The sequence below is a fragment of the Lagenorhynchus albirostris genome, chromosome 7, assembly GCF_949774975.1.
Source record: "Lagenorhynchus albirostris chromosome 7, mLagAlb1.1, whole genome shotgun sequence".
Taxonomy (NCBI): domain Eukaryota; kingdom Metazoa; phylum Chordata; class Mammalia; order Artiodactyla; family Delphinidae; genus Lagenorhynchus; species Lagenorhynchus albirostris.
Genome location: NC_083101.1, coordinates 89,232,990 through 89,253,229, shown reverse-complemented (window position 1 = coordinate 89,253,229; position 20,240 = coordinate 89,232,990). Strand labels below are relative to the sequence as shown.

Here is a 20,240-nt window from a genome sequence, read left to right as displayed (position 1 = left end):
TTGGTTAAATGAGTGTGGGTAACAGCAAGAGAGGAATTGTCTTTGACTTTATATATATAATTTTAGGAAAATGTTTTTCAATGCCCTTTGGTATGTTTTTTGGAATAGAGAAATTCTGGGGGCTTTTTGCTTTCCTGTGGGCGTTGCTTCTCTGCCCTCTTTAGTGTGTGACAGACACCTGAGATAGATGGGGTTGACCTTTCACAATGGGAGAGCCAGTAGAAGTAAGAAGCTTTAGCTTATAGTTTTCATCACTAAAAAGGCAGTAAATTTAGACCTAGCCTTCACAGTTGTCCTGAACCTGGTGCCATACCACCAGGCCTGGTCCTTTGCACAGAATAAACGAGTGACAATTATTTGGGGGTAAACATGTTCATTCTTATTATTAGCCATATGCTGAATGCTTCAGGGTCTATAGTAACTAGTAGGTAGGTGATGGATAATACTTGGCTTTTTTTTTTTTAATCCTTCTGGTTATTTCACCTATTTGCTTTGACTTACTTTGAAGAAATTATTTTGTTTTCACTGAGAGTGGCTGGCTTCTTTCTGTCTCCGTCCTTTACACTTCTTTATTTTCCTCTTCTGTCTCTTTTTTTCCCATCTGTCTCTTTTCCTTCAAAATACTGTCTCAGGGGCCACCTGGGATTGTGTATTTTTAAACAGGGTGATCTTTGAACTTGATAAGAAATTGAAAGTTAATTTGCAGTCTGGATGGGATCCTAAATTACTGACCAGGAGATTATTTCCCACTGAAATTTCTTATTTGAGCAATGTGCTACATACTTTATGATTGTTAGTTTTGACTGTTTGGCTCTCTTGCATATCTTCCATATCTGGAATTTACAGATTCTGTACAGATATGTCTGTGTATTGAGCACGTGCTGAAGTGGTGCCTGGCCTCTGACGAAGTGGTCTTCTCCCTTGCACAGGTTGCACAGAGCATCGAGGATCATCATCAAGAAGTGATCGGTTTCTGCAGAGAAAACGGCTTCCACGGCTTAGTTGCATACGACTCTGATTATGCCCTGTGCAACATCCCCTACTATTTCAGTGCCCATGCCCTAAAACTGAGCCGGAATGGGAAAAGTCTCACCACAAGCCAATATCTGATGCACGAGGTTGCCAAGCAGCTGGACCTGAACCCAAACCGCTTCCCTATCTTTGCTGCTCTGTTAGGTAGGTGGGCAGTGTGAAAATTCATTTTATAAAGGAGTTCTGTACTCGGGACATACTGTTGTTGTTTTTTTTTAATTTCAATGCTAGAATGTTTGGGATTGTATCTTACTTAAATTTCAAAAAAACAGGGAATGGGCTGGGCTTCTCCTCAGTAACATTCTTTACTCATTATTTTTTGGTGTCACTGAAAATGTGCTTCATTTGTTCTTGTTTGTTTATGTATTGTTCCATTTAAGCTGATAAACTAATTTTGTGAAAAAAAATGCCCTTAAAGTTTGGGGAAAATAACATTTAAAAATCACAAGTGTTAACACAGTCTCACTTATGAAAATTAAACATTTAAACCTTTGGCACAAATTATGTTTGTTATAGAAGAAAATATGCTGTGAAGTTAGCACTGTCATGTTTTCCCCTCATTTTCAGGATTCTCATTACTTTAAAAGGAAAACAACAAAAATAAACTACGTTACCTTGTTTCCAGTGCCTGCATCTTAAGTAAATGTATACATGTCTTTAAAAACTCCCTTGGAGGGGGCTTCCCTGGTGGCGCAGTGGTTGAGAGTCCGCCTGCCAATGCAGGGGACACGGGTTCGTGCCCCGGTCCGGGAAGATCCCATGTGCTGTGGAGTGGTGGGGCCCGTGAGCCATGGCCGCTGAGCCTGCGCGTCCGGAGCCTGTGCTCCGCAACGGGAGAGGCCACAACAGTGAGAGGCCCACGTACCACAAAAAAAAAAGAAAAGAAAAAAAACACTCCCTTGGAGGAATTCCTTATGCTGAATACCTAGAAAGGATGAAATCTGGTTTCAACTAAGATTTTATATATTAATTTCTTTCTCTTAAAAATAACTTGGCAATAGGTAATATATTTATTTATCACTTTATGTCTGTAGTTTATAGTTATTTCTTTCTTTTCTGTCCACTTCCCTTTCTTGTGCTTGGAATGTACATGTTTCTAGCTACTTGAATATCCGGCTCTAGTTTGCTCAGAGTTTGTAAAAATTATGTCCACAGTATAAGTAAATGTGTTCTGAGCAAAGCCCTCCTGTGAGTAAAATCCATGAATTTCAGTGATGGGATTGAGGGCTGTTTGGGACACACAGGCCCTTTTTGAAAGATGTGTGGTCTCCAGAAAAGTGCGATCTTATTGTACTCTCTCAATTTCTGTTCTAGTGCTTAGCAGCCTGATCTGGTCATGTTTAAGAGGGGGATTATATTGTGGGTTATTTTTAGAAATTCCTAATTATCAGAATTTTTATAAACATTCCAAAAAAGTTTTATACAACTAGAAATTATAGTGAGACAGCCATAATTTTTCATATATTATTTGGTGATAACATTTCAAACTGTATAACTACAAATCAATCAAAAACTTTCTGATTTTACAAGTTGTCTTTATTTGGATCTAATCTCAAATACATGTCTTTAAGTTAGTACTTGGCTATTTTCTGTCCATTTTCTTAGTGAACTCTTGTGACTTGGGATTTGGAGGATTAAAACCTAATTTCTAAATGTATGTAGTACTTTCATATTTTCAGACATTAAAATATAAAAGGATATTTCCTCAAATGTTAAAAAGTGATGGAGTGGATGGGCACATTATGAAAAGTTTCATATTTACTTAAATGTTACCACAATTGACTTTAAATGAATGGGAAAATTGTATGCTTTTAGAATATGGATGCCTTAACTAATTTGGGAAGGATATTTGTTTATCTTATTTAAGGAAACATTGAATAAATTTCTTGGGAGATAATGCCAACTAATACTTTTCTAGCTAACTTATTTTGTGAAATAGTAAAAGAAATGAAAAACAATAGTAACGTTGTGAATAATTTAGTAATAAATTAAGGCTTGGAATTTCTTCAGAAAATTTAGGCAAGTTATAGATAAACGCTTAATTGGGTGAACATTTTTAGTTTAGATTTTGTGTAAAAGTTTCAACGTCCTCAAATAAGAAAGATTATTTTTCCAATAGAAAGTATAATTTCTCCTTTTCTGTAATAGAAGGTATAGCTATATAAGATGTTTTGTTTTAGAAAGGTTGAGTGAAATACTCATTTAAGTATTTGACCCAAGTTTTAACAGACTGTTAAATCTTTATTGGAGTATAATTGCTTTACATCTTTATTGGAGTATAATTGCTTTACAATGTTGTGTTAGTTTCTGCTTTATAACAAAGTGAATCAGCTATACATATACATATATCCCCATATCTCCTCCCTCTTGCATCTCCCTCCCACCCTCCCTATCCCACCCCTCTAGGTGGTCATAAAGCACTGAGCTGATCTCGCTGTGCTACGTGGCTGCTTCCCACTAGCTATCTATTTTACATTTCGCAGTGTATATATGTCCATGCCACTCTCTCACTTCGTCCCAGCTTACCCTTCCCCCTCCCCGTGTCCTCAAGTCCATTCTCTACATCTGTGTCTTTATTCCTGTCCTGCCCCTAGGTTCTTCATAACCTTTTTTTTTTAGATTCCATATATATGTGTTAGCATATGGTATTTAACAGACTATTCTTTTTTTTTTCTTTTTTTTTTTTTGCGGTACGCGGGCCTGTCACCGTTGTGGCCTCTCCTGCTGCGGAGCACAGGCTCCGGACGCGCAGGCCCAGCGGCCATGGCCCACGGGCCTAGCCGCTCCGTGGCATGTGGGATCCTCCCGGACTGAGGCACGAACCCGCGTCCCCTGCACTGGCAGGCAGACTCCCAACCACTGCGCCACCAGGGAAGCCCTAACAGACTATTCTTGATGTTGGAATTGGCTTAATATCTTTTCAGATAGAAGCTTCAAAAACAAATCTCAGATACTTAATACTTACTTCACAATAAAGTTCTATACATTCCATGAGCCTAGGAAAGCAGTACAAAACTCGGTAACTGATACAATTAGGACTTAACTTTGCTCTTCTGGACATAATGACAGTTTGGTACATCTGTATCATGTATTTGTGTGTTTAGAGTATTATGATTAGCAGTATTGCAAATGAACTCACCTTGTTTTGTTTTCTGTTAGCAGCTGATTAATGAATCTGCTTAGTGTGGAGATGACTAAATCATAATATAAAAATTACAGAATTATTTAGGAAATTACTGCTTCTAAATTGTATCAAGACCACTAACAAACCAAAGATGTTAGTGTATCAGGCATCCAAGCACTACACTGAAGGGAGAATGTTCCCTGCAAAATGTAGTTTCTCAGCTGAATACACTTCTTATTTGTGACACAGCCCTGGTGATAGTGCATAGAGCTGATTGGCACTTCTTGATAGCACTTGTTGTAGTCTGTGCTTTGTACACCTATTTGTGGGTGGTGCTGGAAATTATGGGAGGAGGGTGTTGATCCATGTCACAGGCAGCAAACATTGTCACTTAACCTTCCTTAGATTTTATAACTATAGATTCTGCCTCTGCTGTTGAACCTACTTCACAGAATGCAGTTTGAACCACAGTCTCTCATAAACAAATGAAAAGTTGTTTCAAATTGACATTTGGCATCTGGCATTATCAGACTGACCTTAATACTGTGCTGGGGAATTACTTAGGTTTTTATGCAGTTTATTCAGTTTGAATGCTGTTGAGCCTCTACGGGAAATTCACGTTGTGCTTGAGGCAGCTGCAAGAAGTCTGTCTGCTGTATGTTGCTTTGTATTAAAAGATGAAGAAATATTCTCAATTTCTGTGTGGAAGTTTTATGTGGTGTATCAAATGAGGTGGTCCTAAGAAGTCATATTACAAAGTCTGAAACTAACAAAGATAATCTACAAATTATAACATGCAATGATACTAAGTTTCCCCTGTGTCACTCATGATGATGGCTTTTATGGTATCCCTGTTTGTATTCCAGGAAATCACATTCTACCTGATGAAGATCTGGCTTCCTTTCATTGGAGTTTACTTGGTCCAGAACATCCACTAGCCTCACTTAAGGTACATATTCATTTCATTTCCAACATTTGTTGATTTTGATATTACTTTCATAATGTAAATAATGTTTCTTTATTGTAGAAGGAAATATACCACAAAATTAGCAATATCCTGCTTCCTGCTAACTTCAGAATCTGTGTTGCCTTAAAAAACAAACAACCTGCCTTATCTTGTTCCCAGCACCTATATTTTAGGGAAATATATAAATGTCCTTAAAAATTCCCTTAGAGGAATTCTTCATGCCGTATACCTAGATAGTTGGAAATTTTTTAGCTAAAGTTTTTATGTATTAATTTTCTTACCTACAAATATTAATTTTTTTCAATAGATAATATCATCTTCTGTTAGTCAGATCAACATCTTAGCATAGTTTGATAAGTTTCATAATTTTCTTACTAATTTTTAAATAGTATAAAAATCTATTTACAGTTTTAATGCTTTTTTTTTTAGTTTTAATGCTTTTTGAATGATGGAGGAGACCCAAGTTCATTAGAGAAGTGGTCCATTTGTACTATTTTGTTAATATTTATTTTCTTATATTTCTCCCCTTCCTGTTTGTGAAAGTAATGAACATCCAAGAAGATTCTCTTAACTTTGATTGGGAAGGTTTACAGTTTGATGTGAACATAGTAGTGAAATTGGTATGAGCCACTAGGGAACTTGGAGTTGTACTTGTTAGTGGCTTCCTGTGATTTTCCGTATTCCCTTTGCTGGGTAAAGTGGCTCTGGTGTTCCCTGCTTTTTAGTGTTGTGATCATAGCTGCCACTTGTTAGGTGGGGAGCTGGGAAGTCGGGACCTACACTGGCTGGCAGCCTGGGCCTCAGTTCCTCATAGTAATAGGGAGGTTGCATGGAATGGTTTCTGAATGCACTTTTCCTGTTGTCAGAATTGCCCTCCAAATTGGAGTTTTTGTGTTTCAGCTTATAGTGTGCTTTTGTGATACTTGCAAGTTCAAGCGGTATTCCTTTCCTGCCTCTTTCATCTTGTTACTTGCTGCCTAGAATCCCCTTTCTTTTCCGTTTCTTATTGATGGGTCCTGATGTTTTCCTTTTTATCCTAACAGTTCTTTGTATGGGGCTTTTCAACTTCTGTTCAAAAGTCAGTTTTTCTCCTCTTGTTAGAAATTACTTGTTTTCTTTTGCTTTTTTGTCCTTGAAGGGGAACAGCTTTCTCTTCGCTATTGGCCAGAGTGTTGTTCATGTGTGTTTTCATTTACAGAGTGCCACAATTTGTAATCTTGATTCCAAGCTTCTGCTGATACCATTATTGAATTGCAGAATGGGAAAAGTATAGTCCGAAATCAGGTGGACTCAGAAGTATTGTGCTCATTCGGTTCATTAAGCAGTATGCTTTTATAAGTTGAGACAGAATGAAGGCTTGTTTTTTAGAAGGTTTGTAGAGTTTTGAGTAGCAGGGGTGAGAGGCTCCCAGGATCCCAGACTATATACATATATCTAAATTGAGCTTGTCTTCTTTCATGTATCAGAGGTTAGAAGTGAGGAGCTGTTTGAATAATTACTGGAAAACCAACTCAAACTATTGGTAGGTTACAAACATCATTATCATGTATTTTTCCTAATAGTTTGTTAAGAAAAATACTAAGTATGTAAAAAGTTGAAATAGAAAATGTCTATCCATATATCCACCATCTTGGTTAAACAGTTTTTAACAGTTTCTTCTAAAGTATATTTGTATGTGTGTGTTTGTTTTTTAACTCAACTATTTGGAAGTAAGTTGCAGATATCATAACACTTCACCTGTGAAAACTGTGGTTTATTTCACCACCACCTAAAAATAAGGATAATCTCTTAATTATATTATTATCACATTAACTAAATTAGCAATAATTCCCTAATGTCATTTAATATTAAGTCCATGTTCACATTTTTCTATTGTTCTCTGAAAGTTGTTTATAGGATTGTTTGTTGGTTTTTATTTTAAAGCAAATCAGATTTTTTTTGCATTATCATCATGTGTATTTTAAATATTAGCTGGGTGTTTTTATGGCATAGTGAAGCAGTCCAAAATAATTTTTCAGTGACGTGATAAGTTGTAGGATTTTTAAAGTCATATTCTGAAAAGCAAAGCATGTCCAGCTTTGAGTTAAAAAATTGCATAACTTTTATGTTTTGACCTTTTATACATAGTTTTCTGTGTGTAGTATCGTTTTAATCATTTTAACAAAGACTGTGGGATGTTGAATGTGGTTTTTTTCTCATGAACATTACTACTGTATAGAATTATCTGTATCCCATCTGCTTTTTTAGTCTCTTCTTTTTCACAGTAATAAAACTAACTACATCTTTTGAAAATTTGGTTAGTTGTTGTTTATGAAACTTCCTTATGATTTTTGTTTGTTCCTTTTTAACACAGTATGTTGTATACACAGCTTTTAAGGATACCTGATTTTGCATACCCAAGTTCAAGCATTCCTTTTATCATCCTTTATTTTGCCAGTGTTTCACCAAAGTCATATCTACTAGTTTATTGTTCACAGAGGGTTGGTGTTATATGAACTTATTATCTAATAAATTCAAATCACTCCTTAACATGTAATACCATAATCTTAGCCCTGTCAACATTTCAACCATTGTATTCATTTTAATGGTTTTTGTGTTCCTAAACTTCATATTCAGTTTCATGTATTTCAGGTTTTTATCCCCATCAGTCATTCATGACCCCCCCCCCCAAGTACTTCCGGCCCCGGAGTCCCTTCACCATTTCCTTCACGTTGGACAGGCTACTTTGCAAGTTTTATGCTCGCCTTTCCTCTCCCCAGACCTCCCACATGTGTTGTTCTCCTGTACAGCTAATCAGGTTCTATTTTGGTCTCTCTATACCACCACCCCAATTGTGGCAAGCAGGCAGTGTGCCCCTCCCCTGGCACACTGCCTCCCCCCCCACCACTCCCTCCAGGCCTAGCTCTGCCCATCAGCCCCAGGCCAGGCAGGTGCTGGTTTCTCTTGAACTCCTTCTCCCTCTATGTGTCCAATTAAATTAAAATATGTCCTTGAAAGCCCCCTTGCTTGCTTCTGCCTCTTCTCAAAGATCTAAGTGCTAGCTCTTGTACATCTCTCTTTCTGATTTAAATAGTCTTTAGTGTTTATTTATATAACCCTACCTTCAGGTTCACTTATTTTTAGTCACCTTCCTTTTTTTTTTTTAAAAAAATTTTATTTATTTTTGGCTGTGTCGGGTCTTCGTTGCTGCGCACGGGCTTTCTCTAGTTGCGGTGAGTGGGGGCTACTCTTCCGTTGTAGTGCGTGGGCTTCTCATTGCAGTGGCTTCTCTTGTTGTGGAGCACGGGCTCTAGGCACGTGAGCTTCAGTAGTTGTGGCACACGGGCTCAGTAGTTGTGGTGCATGGGCTTAGTTGCTCTGCGGCATGTGGGATTTTCCTGGACCAGGCATCGAACCCGTGTGCCCTGCATTAGCAGGCAGATTCTTAACCACTGTGCCACCAGGGAAGTCCCAAGTCACCTTCCTTTACCAGCATTATCTTTTCCCTGAGGCAGCTGTATACCAGGGCAGTCTGTCAGGTCAGATTAGGAACGTTTTGTTTTAAATTTACCTAGAGTTTTACCAAAGTTATCTCTAACTTTATATTTTTTACATGCCACCAGAAGTCACTGAGTAATCCTTTTTACCAATGTCTTTAGGGACAGGATGTGGCAATTGACCCCGGGGAGGAGGGAGTATGGTTCTGGGTGAGTAGCATGTTAGGGTCCCTAGGAACGTGGAGGTGGACAGAAGAGCCATCTATGTCTCACCATGCAGTCCATGCAACCCCATCATTCCCAAGGTCAGGGCACATGGCAAGGCTCACAGTGGGCCCTCAGGATGAAGCCTGGACTCAAAGGATCTCCTCTCTCTTGGCTTCCCTGAAGGGGAAGCGGGTAGCAGCTGCACCTGCTGTGATCAGTGTCCAGCCAACCAGTGATCTTCATATCCACCGTACGTGGCCCCTGTCTGGGTTTCACACTGGAGCCAGCTGCCAGAGAGAAGAGCAGCATGATTTCAGGCACTTTGAGTTTTATGGTGTATCTAACGTACTATGCAAGCTTACTAGAGTGAGATTGATGATCAGACTTTCTGGGATCCTTTTTGAAGGAAAGTTGAGTATAAATTGTGCATGAATAGAAAGATGGGCTTCAGTTATTCTGAGTTCCACCTTTTAAGGCAGGGGTCCCCAATCCCCGGGCCACAGACCGGTCTGTGGCCTGTTAGGAACTGGGCCACACAGCAGGAGATGAGCGGCGGGTGAGCGAGTGAAGCTTCAACTGTATTTACAACCGCTCCCCATCACTTACATTACCGCCTCAGCTCCTCGTCATATCAGGTCCGCTGCGGCATTAGATTCTCATAGGAGCACGAACCCTACTGTGAACTGCGCATGCTAGGGATCTAGGTTGTGTGCTCCTTATTTGCAGGAAAACAAGCTCAGGGCTCCCACTGATTCTGCATTATCGTGAGTTGTATAATTATTTCATTATATAAATGTAATAATAACAGAAATAAAGTGCACAGTAACAGCAATGCACTTGAATCATCCTGAAATCATCCCCCTCCCCGTCCGTGGAAAAATTGTCTTCCAGGAAACCGGTCCCTGATGCCGAAAAGGTTGGGGACTGCTGTTTTAAGGTATTGCAAGAGGTGGCAGTTTGGGCACTTAAGACCTTCCAAAGAAGGAATTCCTGCTTGCATGTTAGTGTTAATTGAAGTTAACTCAATATATTCCTTTCTCAAAAAGTCATCCTGTAGTTTCATAAGAGCTAAGAAGTACTTCCTAAAATCTAAAGACTTTTCGGGCTCTAGAGAAAATAACGTTAGGGGCCTGGAAGGTTGAAAAATTCAACCATTATGCATTGTGGAAGTGAGAGCTATTTATAATTGCACTCCTGGAAGAGAACCACTTTTAACAGATTGATATTTGGTACTCCAGAATTGTTTTTAAATGTACATCCTGCTAATATTATTATTATAATGTCATCATCATCATGCATTCAGTGAGCTGCACATTCTTAACAGTCTGGAATTTCAGTGCACAGATTCATGGTACTGGGCTCTAAGCTTTTAGGTCGTGGAAACTTGCTTCTAGTAAGAAGTCTTATTCTTTGCTCATTTAAAATTTATATGTGGATATCCTTAAATGGAAAATAAAAGACTGAACTCAAAAGATTTTTGCTTGTTTATATCTTCCCATCAGAGCTTCCTTCCCTGTCCCCATTTGGTTTTAAAGTGAAGATGGGGGACTTCCCTGGTGGTCCAGTGGTTGAGACTTCGCCTTCCAACGCAGGGGGTGCGGGTTCAATCCTTGGTGAGGGAGCTAAGGTCCCGCATGCCTCAGGGCCAAAAAACCAAAGCATAAAACAGAAGCAATATTGTAACAAATTCAGTAAAGACTTTAAAAATGGTCCACATCAAAAATAAATAAATAAATAAATATTAAATAAGTAAAGTGAAGATGGAAAGGTTGGCATTCTGAGGAATCTGCTGAAATCACTGGGACTCAAGAATAGCTTTTCTGTCTCTGTTTTACAGATTGTGGGTGGATCACAGGTCACTTTGCTGGGAAGGAGGGACAGAGTCATGGGAAGGGTTTGTGTTCCCTAGGTGTTACAGGATTGCTTTCAGTTTAGCTTCTTGCTGTTGAGGGACTGGGCCTGCCCTGGGCCTGCGGGCAGAATTCTTCCGAGTGAGCTGAAATGCATGACCTAGCCAGAGGAGGGGAGATTCGCGGTCCAAATGCGATCTGAAAGATAGAGTGTTTATAGTGCCCGACTTCTGATTCCTGGGGTGGTGAGTGATAGGGTCAATGAAACAAAAAGAAGCTTACTAGGGTATTTTTGCTTTCTCTGTTTCTTCTCCTGACCTGGAATCTTATAGTTTTATGTTAAATAAGTGGCATATTCTCAGTTTCAGAAATGTGTGCAGACACTGTCAAGCATATTTCCTCCCCTGTGGGTCCAGAAATCTCCGCCTTGTTTATAAGTAGGCCTTCTCCATCACTCTGACTGCAAGAGATACTTCTCTTGGAAATGTGGCTCTTTTGGCAGTTTCCCGACCCTGTGTCTTGGGTGCGCACACATACACCCCTCACCTTGCCAGTGGTCTGTCTGCTCTGAGCACTTCTAGGCGGCTCAACCGGAGATGTCACTTTTCTTGAGACTAGGCCAATCTGGGTCTAGAACGACATGTGACAGAATTGGGGTTTGCTGGTAGTTTACTTCCAAATTGCCATTCTTGGTTAGAGTGTTTTTTAAATTTTCTTTTTATAACAGTTTTATTGAGATATAATGACATATCATAAAATCTACTTTAAAGTATACAATTCAGTGGTTTTTAGCTTTCACAGAGTTCGTGCAACCATCATCACTGTCTAATTTTAAAATATTTTCATCACCTCAAAAAGAGACCCAGTACTTTATCTGTTAACAGTCACTCCTCATTTCTCCCCCTCCCCTACCCTCTGGCAACCACTAATCTACTTTTTCCTCTATGGATTTGCCTCTTCTGGACATTTCATATAAGTGGAATTATATGACCTCTTGTGTCTGGCTTCTTTCATTGAGCATAATGTTTTTTCAAGGTTCATCCACACTGTAGCATGTATCAGCACTTCGTTTTTTCTTTTTATGGCCAAATAATAGTCTGTCGTGTGGGTATACCTACCATGTTTAATCCATTCATCAGTCAGTGGACATTCAGGTTGTTCAGTCACATTTTGGCTTTGTGATGCTGTGTGAATATTCAAGTACAAGTGTTTGTGTAGACATGTTTTCATTTCTCTCAGGTGTATACCTAGGACTGGAATTGCTGGTCATATGGTAATTCTATGCCTAACATTTTGAGGAACTACCAGACTGGTTTCCACAGTAGCTATACTGTTTATCCTCTTACCAGCTATGTGTGAGGTTTCTGACTTTTCCACAACCTCGTCAACACTTGTTATTGTCTGTTGTTTTATTTTTAGCTGTTGTGGTGGGTGTGATGTGGTTTTGATTTGCATTTCTCTGATGACTAATGATGTTGAGCACCTTTTCCTGTGCTCACTGTCCATTTGTTTACCTTTTTTGGATAAATGTCTATTCATATCTTTTGTCCATTTTTAAATTTTTTATTAATGTGTTGTAAGAGTTTTTAAAAAATATATTCTGTATACAAGTCTCTTATCAGACACATAGTTTGCAAACACTTTCTCCCATTCTGTGGGTTGTTGTTTTACTTTCATAATGGTGTCCTTTGATAACTCTTCTGAGACTCAGGCAAGGTCAGCGTCCTGGAGATTACCCACAGATAACTTGGCTGCATATTGTCTCCAGTAAAATAGTGTCTACTCTACTGCGGCCTTCTAGGCCCAGAGTCATATACTGGGTCTTCTCCCAGAAGAGCTCCATTTCCTATCGTACACTTTTAATATCCCTTCTCCCTTTTGTCTCCATTGCTTCTATCTTTAGTATTCTCATAAGCTGACACTTGGCTCTTTTGCCCGTCCTGGGGCCTTCTGCCCATTTATTTGTTCACTGTTTCTTTCTTCCCTAGCTGGCCTGGACCTCTTGGTGGGTCATCTTGAACTGGTTGTACCAACATCACCCTTCTCTTGCTCCTTCTTCCATCTCACCTGCCCAGCAGACCCCTCCACCCTAGATAGGTACTATCTAGAGAAGATTTGAGAACCACACAGCTAATGGATGCCACTGCAAACTTATGGTCTAATTTTAGAAAGATCTAAATAAATGAAGAAATGTGTGTGTTTATGGCTCAAAAGACTCTGTTGTTATACAGATTTACTGCATCCCAATCAAAATCCAAGCAAGCTTTTTTTTAAGTAGAAATTGAAAAACTGATTTTAAAATTCATGTGGAATTGCAAAGGACGTAGAATAGCATCAGAGATGTTGAAAAGGAAGAACAAAGTGAAAGGACTTAGTATTAGACTCACTTTAAAGCTATAATAATCAACTCAGTGTGGTACTGACATAAGGGTAGTTGAACAGATCAGTGGAGCAGAACAGAGTCCAGAAATAGACCCATATATATATTTAATTATTTTCACCAGAAGTCCCTAAGTAACTAAATGGGGAAGGGTTAGTTTTTACAATAGCTGGATATCCATATGCAAAAATTAAAAGAATATAAAAATTATTCTAGAAGAAAATATAAGAGAGGATCTTTATGACCTTGAGTTAGTCAAAGATTTCTTAGTTAAGAAAATGAAAAGCAAGCAACAACAGTGGGAGAGGAGCTATTTGCAGAATATTGTCTCTGGTAAAGGACTTATATCCAGAATGTGTAAAGAACAACACAATAAGAAGATACATAACGCAACAACAAAAAAAGATGGGTGAAATTTTGAACAGACGTTTTACAGAATATTCAGTAAGCACACAAAGAGATGCTCCATGGAATTAGGGAATGCAAATTAAAGCCATCATGAGCTACACTACCTGACCACTGGAATGGGCCAAATGAAGGAGACAGATGATGCCAAGTGTCAGTGTGTGTCAGCACCCATAGCTCTGAGATGTGGCTGCTGGGAAGCAGAATCCAGAATGGTCACTTTGAAAACAGTCTGGTAGTTTCTTACAAAGTTAAACATATACCTACCATACAACCCAGCAATCCCGCTGCTAGACATTTACTCACGAGAAATGAAATCCTATGTTCACAAAAATAATTGAACCTGAGTGTCCTGGCAGCTTTATCCATTGTAGTCTCAAACACACCAAGCAGTAGTCAGCTGGTGAATGGATGAATAAATTGTGGGACAGTCATACAACGACATGCTGATAGCAGTGAAAGGAACCAACTACTTTCTTATAATATGTATGAATCCTAAAAGCATTATCTTAAGTGAAAAGTCAAACACCAAAGAAATACATATGATTGATTTTATGTAAAACCCTGGAAAAGGCAAAAGTATGGTGATAGAAAGCAGGTTAGTGGTTGCCTAGGGCTATGATGGGAAGGGGCACAGGGAACTATTTGAGGTGATAGAAACGTAACACTTCATAATTATGGCGGTGGTTACACTAATGTATGCATTTATCAGAGCTCAGTGAATTATGTGCTTAAAATTGATGAATTTTACTTTAATTTTACTTAAAACTGATTTTTAAAATTATGGTCTCCAACTTCAACCAAACTATCAGTGTCAGCAGTTAATCCTTTTATTCTCCTTAATATTTATCTTCAACATTCATCATCTCTTCAGACCTCTCTTCAGTTTCACGCTTTCTCTTACAGAGAGATCCTTTATCCGAGGATGGTGAGAGTCCTCAGCTTCTCGTTCCCCTGTTTTCATTCTTCTTCATCCAGGCCCATTTTACTTCCTGAGACTAGACTATCCTGACATTCTTGAGCTGTTGTCACTGAACACATCCAGGGAGCCCTGCGTTACTTCGTCCAATCAACTCCTTGCTCCTGTGTAGACGCCCCCCTCTTTTGGTCGTTGGCCCTCAGTTTGTAAATGTGGTCTAGTCTCCCATATTCTCCTAACTCTCTTTTTCATCCTCGAATCTCCCGAAGGCAAACTTCCATAATGTCCCCAACAGCTTAATCCACCCTCACTGCCCCCTGCGCCCCTCCCCCCCAATTTCTGGTGGACACAGTTGGGTCTTTGTCCAAGGCTGTGGATTTGACAAATGCTTTGTCAAATGATTTTCAGCCTCTCTGGAGCACTTGACACTGTCAGTCATCCTGCTCTCCTCACCCCTCTGGGAAGTTCCTGCCTTGATTCCCAGACCCCAGCTTTGTTCTGTATTCCTTACTTCCACATCCTTTCCTTGTCCCTCGTGTGAGCTGGCTTCCTCTGGTTGCATGTGCATTCCCTAGGATCCATCTCTGTACCTTGCTGTGATCCTCACACTTTCTTTCTGGCACATCTCATCTGCCCTTAAGGTTTCAGCTACTATGTTGATGACTCTCCAGTGTACTTCTCCCAAGAGACCCCTTCCCTGAACCGCGCAGGGTGTATCCCACTGTCCACCAAGTCATCTCCACTTGGGCACTGCACCTGTGCACCAAATTTGATGTTTCTAACTTAGAAATGTCATCACCTTCTCTAAATAGGTTTATCGTCCTGTATTTTGTTTCCCGCTAGTGATACCACTGTCCCTGCAGTCATCAGGTTAGAAATTGAGAATTATCTTTGATTCTTCTCCTCTCTGCATCTGACTCTCTACATCTGGCCTTTCCCAACTTGCTGATCCTATCCTTCTCGACCACCTGTGTTATCGTTACTTAGGTTTACACAGGAGCTGCTAATGTTCCCTCCTTTGTTCCTCTGCCTTCATGCCCATCCTCCGTGTGTCTGGAACTCAGGCCTGATTTCATACCTCTCCTTTTGAAAATCTTTCTGTAGCTCCTTTCATCGACAACAGGGGTTTGGGTTTCACGGATCTGTTGGGGAAAACAAAAGTTGGGAGGGCTACTGTTGTGTTACCAACTTTTAATTATTCTAAATAAGAATGTTAGAGGAAAAAGGAACTCGCCGTCTACCATCATTTCATAGAAAAGGACATTTAATGCTAAAAGAGGCATAATTTAGAGACGACTAGACCAGAGTGTGGTGGCCAGGTGTGCAGTCTGCAGGTCAGGCGGTGGCCCAGCTACTCACCTCGTTGGCTCATATGGGTGCCTGAATGAACTCCTCTGTCAGATGGGGAGTACATTTAAGAGTACACCTCACAGCATTGTTTTGCGGATTAAATGAAGTGATGCATGCTGAGAGCAGTGTGTGGCATATAGTCTAGAAGAACTCAATCACAGGACAGTACAGCCCCAGCTGGATGCAGACACTTCTGCAGGAGGGAGCCCAGGCCTGCCCTCCTTTCCCTGTGAGCCTACTGGTGACCCTTGCTCATAAAACAGTGATGGAATTTTTCTTTGTTGACACTTAATACTTTAAATTCAAATCCATTAAATCCTTCAGTATATCTGCATAAGTTTCCCCCTGCAGAGCTCACATTTAACATTGTTTGTGATTAATTGCATTTTAGCATCCTTTTCACAGCTATATTCAGGCAAATGTATACAAGATATGGATACACGTCATAACTTTTAAAGAATCTCAAGGCATAGCCATAACGGTTGTGGTGTTTAAATGTTTTCCTTACTCTTGACTCCTTTAGAAGATACTAGTCCTCAGGATATGTTCAGTGATTCAGTGGTTGGAGGGCTTCCTACAACAAACCGCCAGAGCTCCCTCACACAACTCTTTTCGTTGGTCTGGGGGCTGCAAGACGGCACTGGGTTGGATCTCAGGGCCTGCGCTCTGAGAACCACAGAGGATGCAGAAGCCTTTCTCCCTCCTCCGCTGGGCCATGAGTCCTCCAGGGTGTCCTCTGAGGGCCCTGTTGGAGTCTGGTGAGCATTTTTTCTCCAATAAGAATGTGAGCATCTTGAAGTCAAGACCCTGGGGAGCAGCTCCGTGTTCTTATTTTCTAGAATGATACCTTACCCACAAGTGAATGTCGATCAAATCAGGTTTGTAGTTTTCTTCCTGAAAATTGCCAAGATTTGTAATCCTTTCGCTTTGCTCTTTTCCAAATGGCAGTAAAGTGGATCAGGTTCTTCTGCTTCAGCAGTGATATTATGTGAAACTTTGTTTTTATAATCACTTGCATTTAAAGAGCAGCCAAGATGTAGCTTGGGAGCAGTAGCACCAACAGTCTCAGAGGAAGATGTGGGTGCTCACCCTGAGTTGGATTTGGAAGACTGGATTAAGAATGAAGCTGGGGGAACGCGGGGTGGTGGGGCATGAGGGAGGAGTCCGGGCCATGGGAAATTATAAAGGATGCCGTTTCAGGGTGGTGGTCATTAGCCTCTCAGAAGGATTTAGGGGCCCTCTAATTATAGGATCTGCTCACTTCAAGGATTTTATAGCCTTAGTGTTGTGGGGAGTGGGGGTAGTGAAGACGAGGATATCCACAGGAACCAAAGTGACAGACTCTGTCATTTTCACTTGAGGTGGGATGGGACGGTATGCGGCTGCCCAGTCGTCTGTGGTGTCCCGGTGTCAGGGTGCACACGCTGGGAGAGGCTGCCTGCACTACCACATTAGCTCCCAACTGCTGGAGGAAAGCCCTTTTCATATTTTGGACATCTATGTACCCAGTAAATTCTGTTCTAACCATGTTAATCGTCATTTGTTCTATATATAAACTCCTTCTACAGTGGCCGGCCTTTCCAGTACTGTATGCAACATAATGAGGTAACCCTAGGCTTTCAGACTGCCAGGGGGAATTCTTTGGGCAACTAGTCTCAAACTGTAGTTAGAGACAGAAAGTCGAGGCCCAGAGAGGGGGTTGTCCAAGGGCCTGGAGGCCACTGGCCATTGCAGACTCTCCTCAGGCAAGGCTGTCCCCTTCCCTGTGGAATGTGCTCACCAGGGGGGAAATGTCGATGGTAGGACAGCTCAGGGTTTCTGTCCTGACTCCTCATTCCTGGGGCTGCCACCAGCTGACCCTCCTCCCTGTCATGGCTGTGGGACTATTAAACACCCCAAAAGTCGGGGAGTGGACAGAACTTCCATTTCTCCCAGACTGGCTGGAACGTACTGTTCCAGGGACCTCTTCTTCATGAGGCGTGTGTGTGTCAGTAGTTTTTCATTCTGCAGAGGGGGAATTGGGTTTCTAGGAATGTGCTCATGGTCTGCAGCCTCAGACATTTTACTAGTTCCCTGGAGTTCATTGTGATGGGATTTACCTTCACCAAACACTGACCAGAGCAAGGAGATAAATACTTCCCTAGGAGACAGAGCAGCTAACATTTTCAAACATAGAAAACATTATTTCAGAAGAAAACCATTGCTTGGGACTTCCCTGGTGGTCCAATGGTTAAGTTTCTGTGCTTCCACTGCAGGGGGCGCGGGTTTGATCCCTGGTTGGGGAACTAAGATCCCGCATGCTGTGCGGCACAGCCAAAAAAAAAAAAAAAAAAACCATTGCTTTTCTAAAGAGAAATTGAATATACTCATGTGCATCTGAAACTTTGCATGATGATACCCTAATAGTATAAATATCTATTTTTCCAGAAGTTCTTCCATTCTATTTCTTAATATTTTTTGGTTTTTCTTTCCTTTTTTCCTTTTTTATTTATTTATGTTTGGTGTCTTAAAACAGCAAATAATATCTTACAGTTCTAGAGGTCACAACCAAAGTGGGTCTCACTGGGCTAAAATCAAGGTATCAGCAGGGCCAGGGAGAATGTTTCTTCCGGAGGCTCCAGGGAGAGTTTCCTGCCTTTTCCAGCATCTGTAGGTGCTACGTTCCATGGCTCATGGCCCTTCCTCCATCATCAAAGCTGGCAATGGCCGATGGAGTCCTGCTCTACCTCATGTGTGAAACCTGCTCCTCTGCCTTCCCTTCTACATTAGAGGGTCCTATGATGACATTGGGCCCATCTGAATAATCCAGGGTAACAGGCTTGGCCTGAGGTTAGCAGACAGCCAACCTACCCCCTCCTGCCGTGTAACGTACCACATTCATAGGTGTGGTGGGCAGGAGTGCACAGCTCTGGAAACACAAAGCCTTTAGATGTTTTTGCCATCTTTTTTATCTTTATGATCTTTGTGACTAAATAGGAAATAAAATGTCATTTCATACTGTCATTCAATTAAAAAAAGTTTTATAAACAGAGTTAGTACCTGATTCATCTTTGTTTCTAAGAACATGGGCATACCTTAACTTTGTTAAATTAAGGTATCTTTTTTCTTTTAGTTTTCATGAAAAAGTCCAAAACAAACCTTTTTAAAAAAATTTGCTTACTTACCTTTTCCTGGTATCAACTGTTCTTGGATAGAAAATACTCCTACACTTTATTCCGTGTGTCTTTCACCAGACATGTCCCTCAGCAGTCAGGGATACCATTGTCCTCCCCTTCAGAGCTTACCTTGGCTTTTTGCAGAGGTCTCAGGTGCTTGGGGCTGCATTCATCCAGCACAGCCTCCTGCTGCCTGGTGTCGAAAGAAAGGAAGCATCTGTGGCCCAGGGCTTCTCTGTGCTGTGCTCACATGAGCAGGTTGCAGACATCCCAGAAGTGATGGAAGGCTGTCAGACGCTCTTTTACCTTGCCAGGTTGAAGCAGCTGAGTTATAGTTCAACAACTGAAAGGGAGATCCAGGGCTTGATTCTCAGACCACCAAAGTCTTGGGGCCAAGAAATCACAAATTGATAATAATCAGGCCCTTAGAACGGAAACATCACCTGGAGTTTCTGGGCCTGTGTTTAGAATTAGTGTATTGACACGTGTGCTTGTCTCCTTAGGTCCGGGCCCACCAGCTGGTCTTGCCACCGTGTGATGTGGTGATCAAGGCTGTGGCTGACTACGTTCGCAACATCCAGGATACCTCGGACTTGGATGCCATAGCTAAAGATGTTTTCCAGCATTCTCAGGTACAAATACAAGCTCCTGGGTAGCGCTTTGTGCTATGGTGTGTGCTGGGTTTGGAAGGGGTTTGAGAGGCACACACCAGCCGTGTCCAGGAGTGCTTGCCCAGCTGTCAGGCCTCTGCCAGCCAGGAGGGCTGGCACCTCACCTATCTCCTCCAGCCTCCCCTCCGGCCTGCACAGAGGAGGGATTGAGGTAGATGAATGGTAAGGTCTCTGCTGCTCCTAGATTTGCCATCATAATTTAATGGGATTTCTACTAAGAAGACAGGCGAATCAAATGGAATTGTGGACCTCTGATTTGTCCATCCCTTCAGGTGATGATCAGGGATTTCTTCTTCCTTTTTTGGAAAGTAAGGATGTGAGGGGGGTCAGGGTTAGTAGAAGAGGTGAAGTTTGTGTGACTTCCTGTTTGCTCTCTGAAGAACTAAAACTGCTCCCCCACTTGCTGGAGATGAAAAGTAAAACCTTTCTGGGTAGCACCAGAGACCTGGCCAAGGAAAAGTTGGAGGACTGCATCCCAGAACTCAGGTCTCCTGACTGCCATGTCAGACTCTGATAAGTGCATTGCTCTAAGAGAATGAATGTTCGATTTGTTTCTTTAATGATAATCTGTTGATTTTCCTTGAAGATTTTAATGTCATTTCTGAACTCTCATTTAGCTTGAAAGGCTGAAGATTATTATACATGTGCTGAATTATAAAAATATATTAATACACATGACCAGTGGCATACTGATTTACAAAGGT

The 20,240-nt window shown here is 41.0% G+C and overlaps 1 protein-coding gene across 4 annotated transcripts in view; it reads left to right on the top strand.

Annotated features, from left to right (window-relative positions):
• Nucleotides 1–20,240, top strand: part of FAM120A (family with sequence similarity 120 member A) — a 104,122-nt gene that overhangs the window by 19,448 nt on the left and 64,434 nt on the right. For all 4 annotated transcript variants that reach the window (XM_060155434.1, XM_060155433.1, XM_060155436.1 and 1 more), the window contains exons 2-4: nt 930–1,176; nt 5,023–5,105; nt 19,369–19,497. In XM_060155434.1, coding sequence (XP_060011417.1) covers nt 930–1,176; nt 5,023–5,105; nt 19,369–19,497 — 459 coding nt within the window. The remainder of the gene's footprint in view (nt 1–929; nt 1,177–5,022; nt 5,106–19,368; nt 19,498–20,240) is intronic.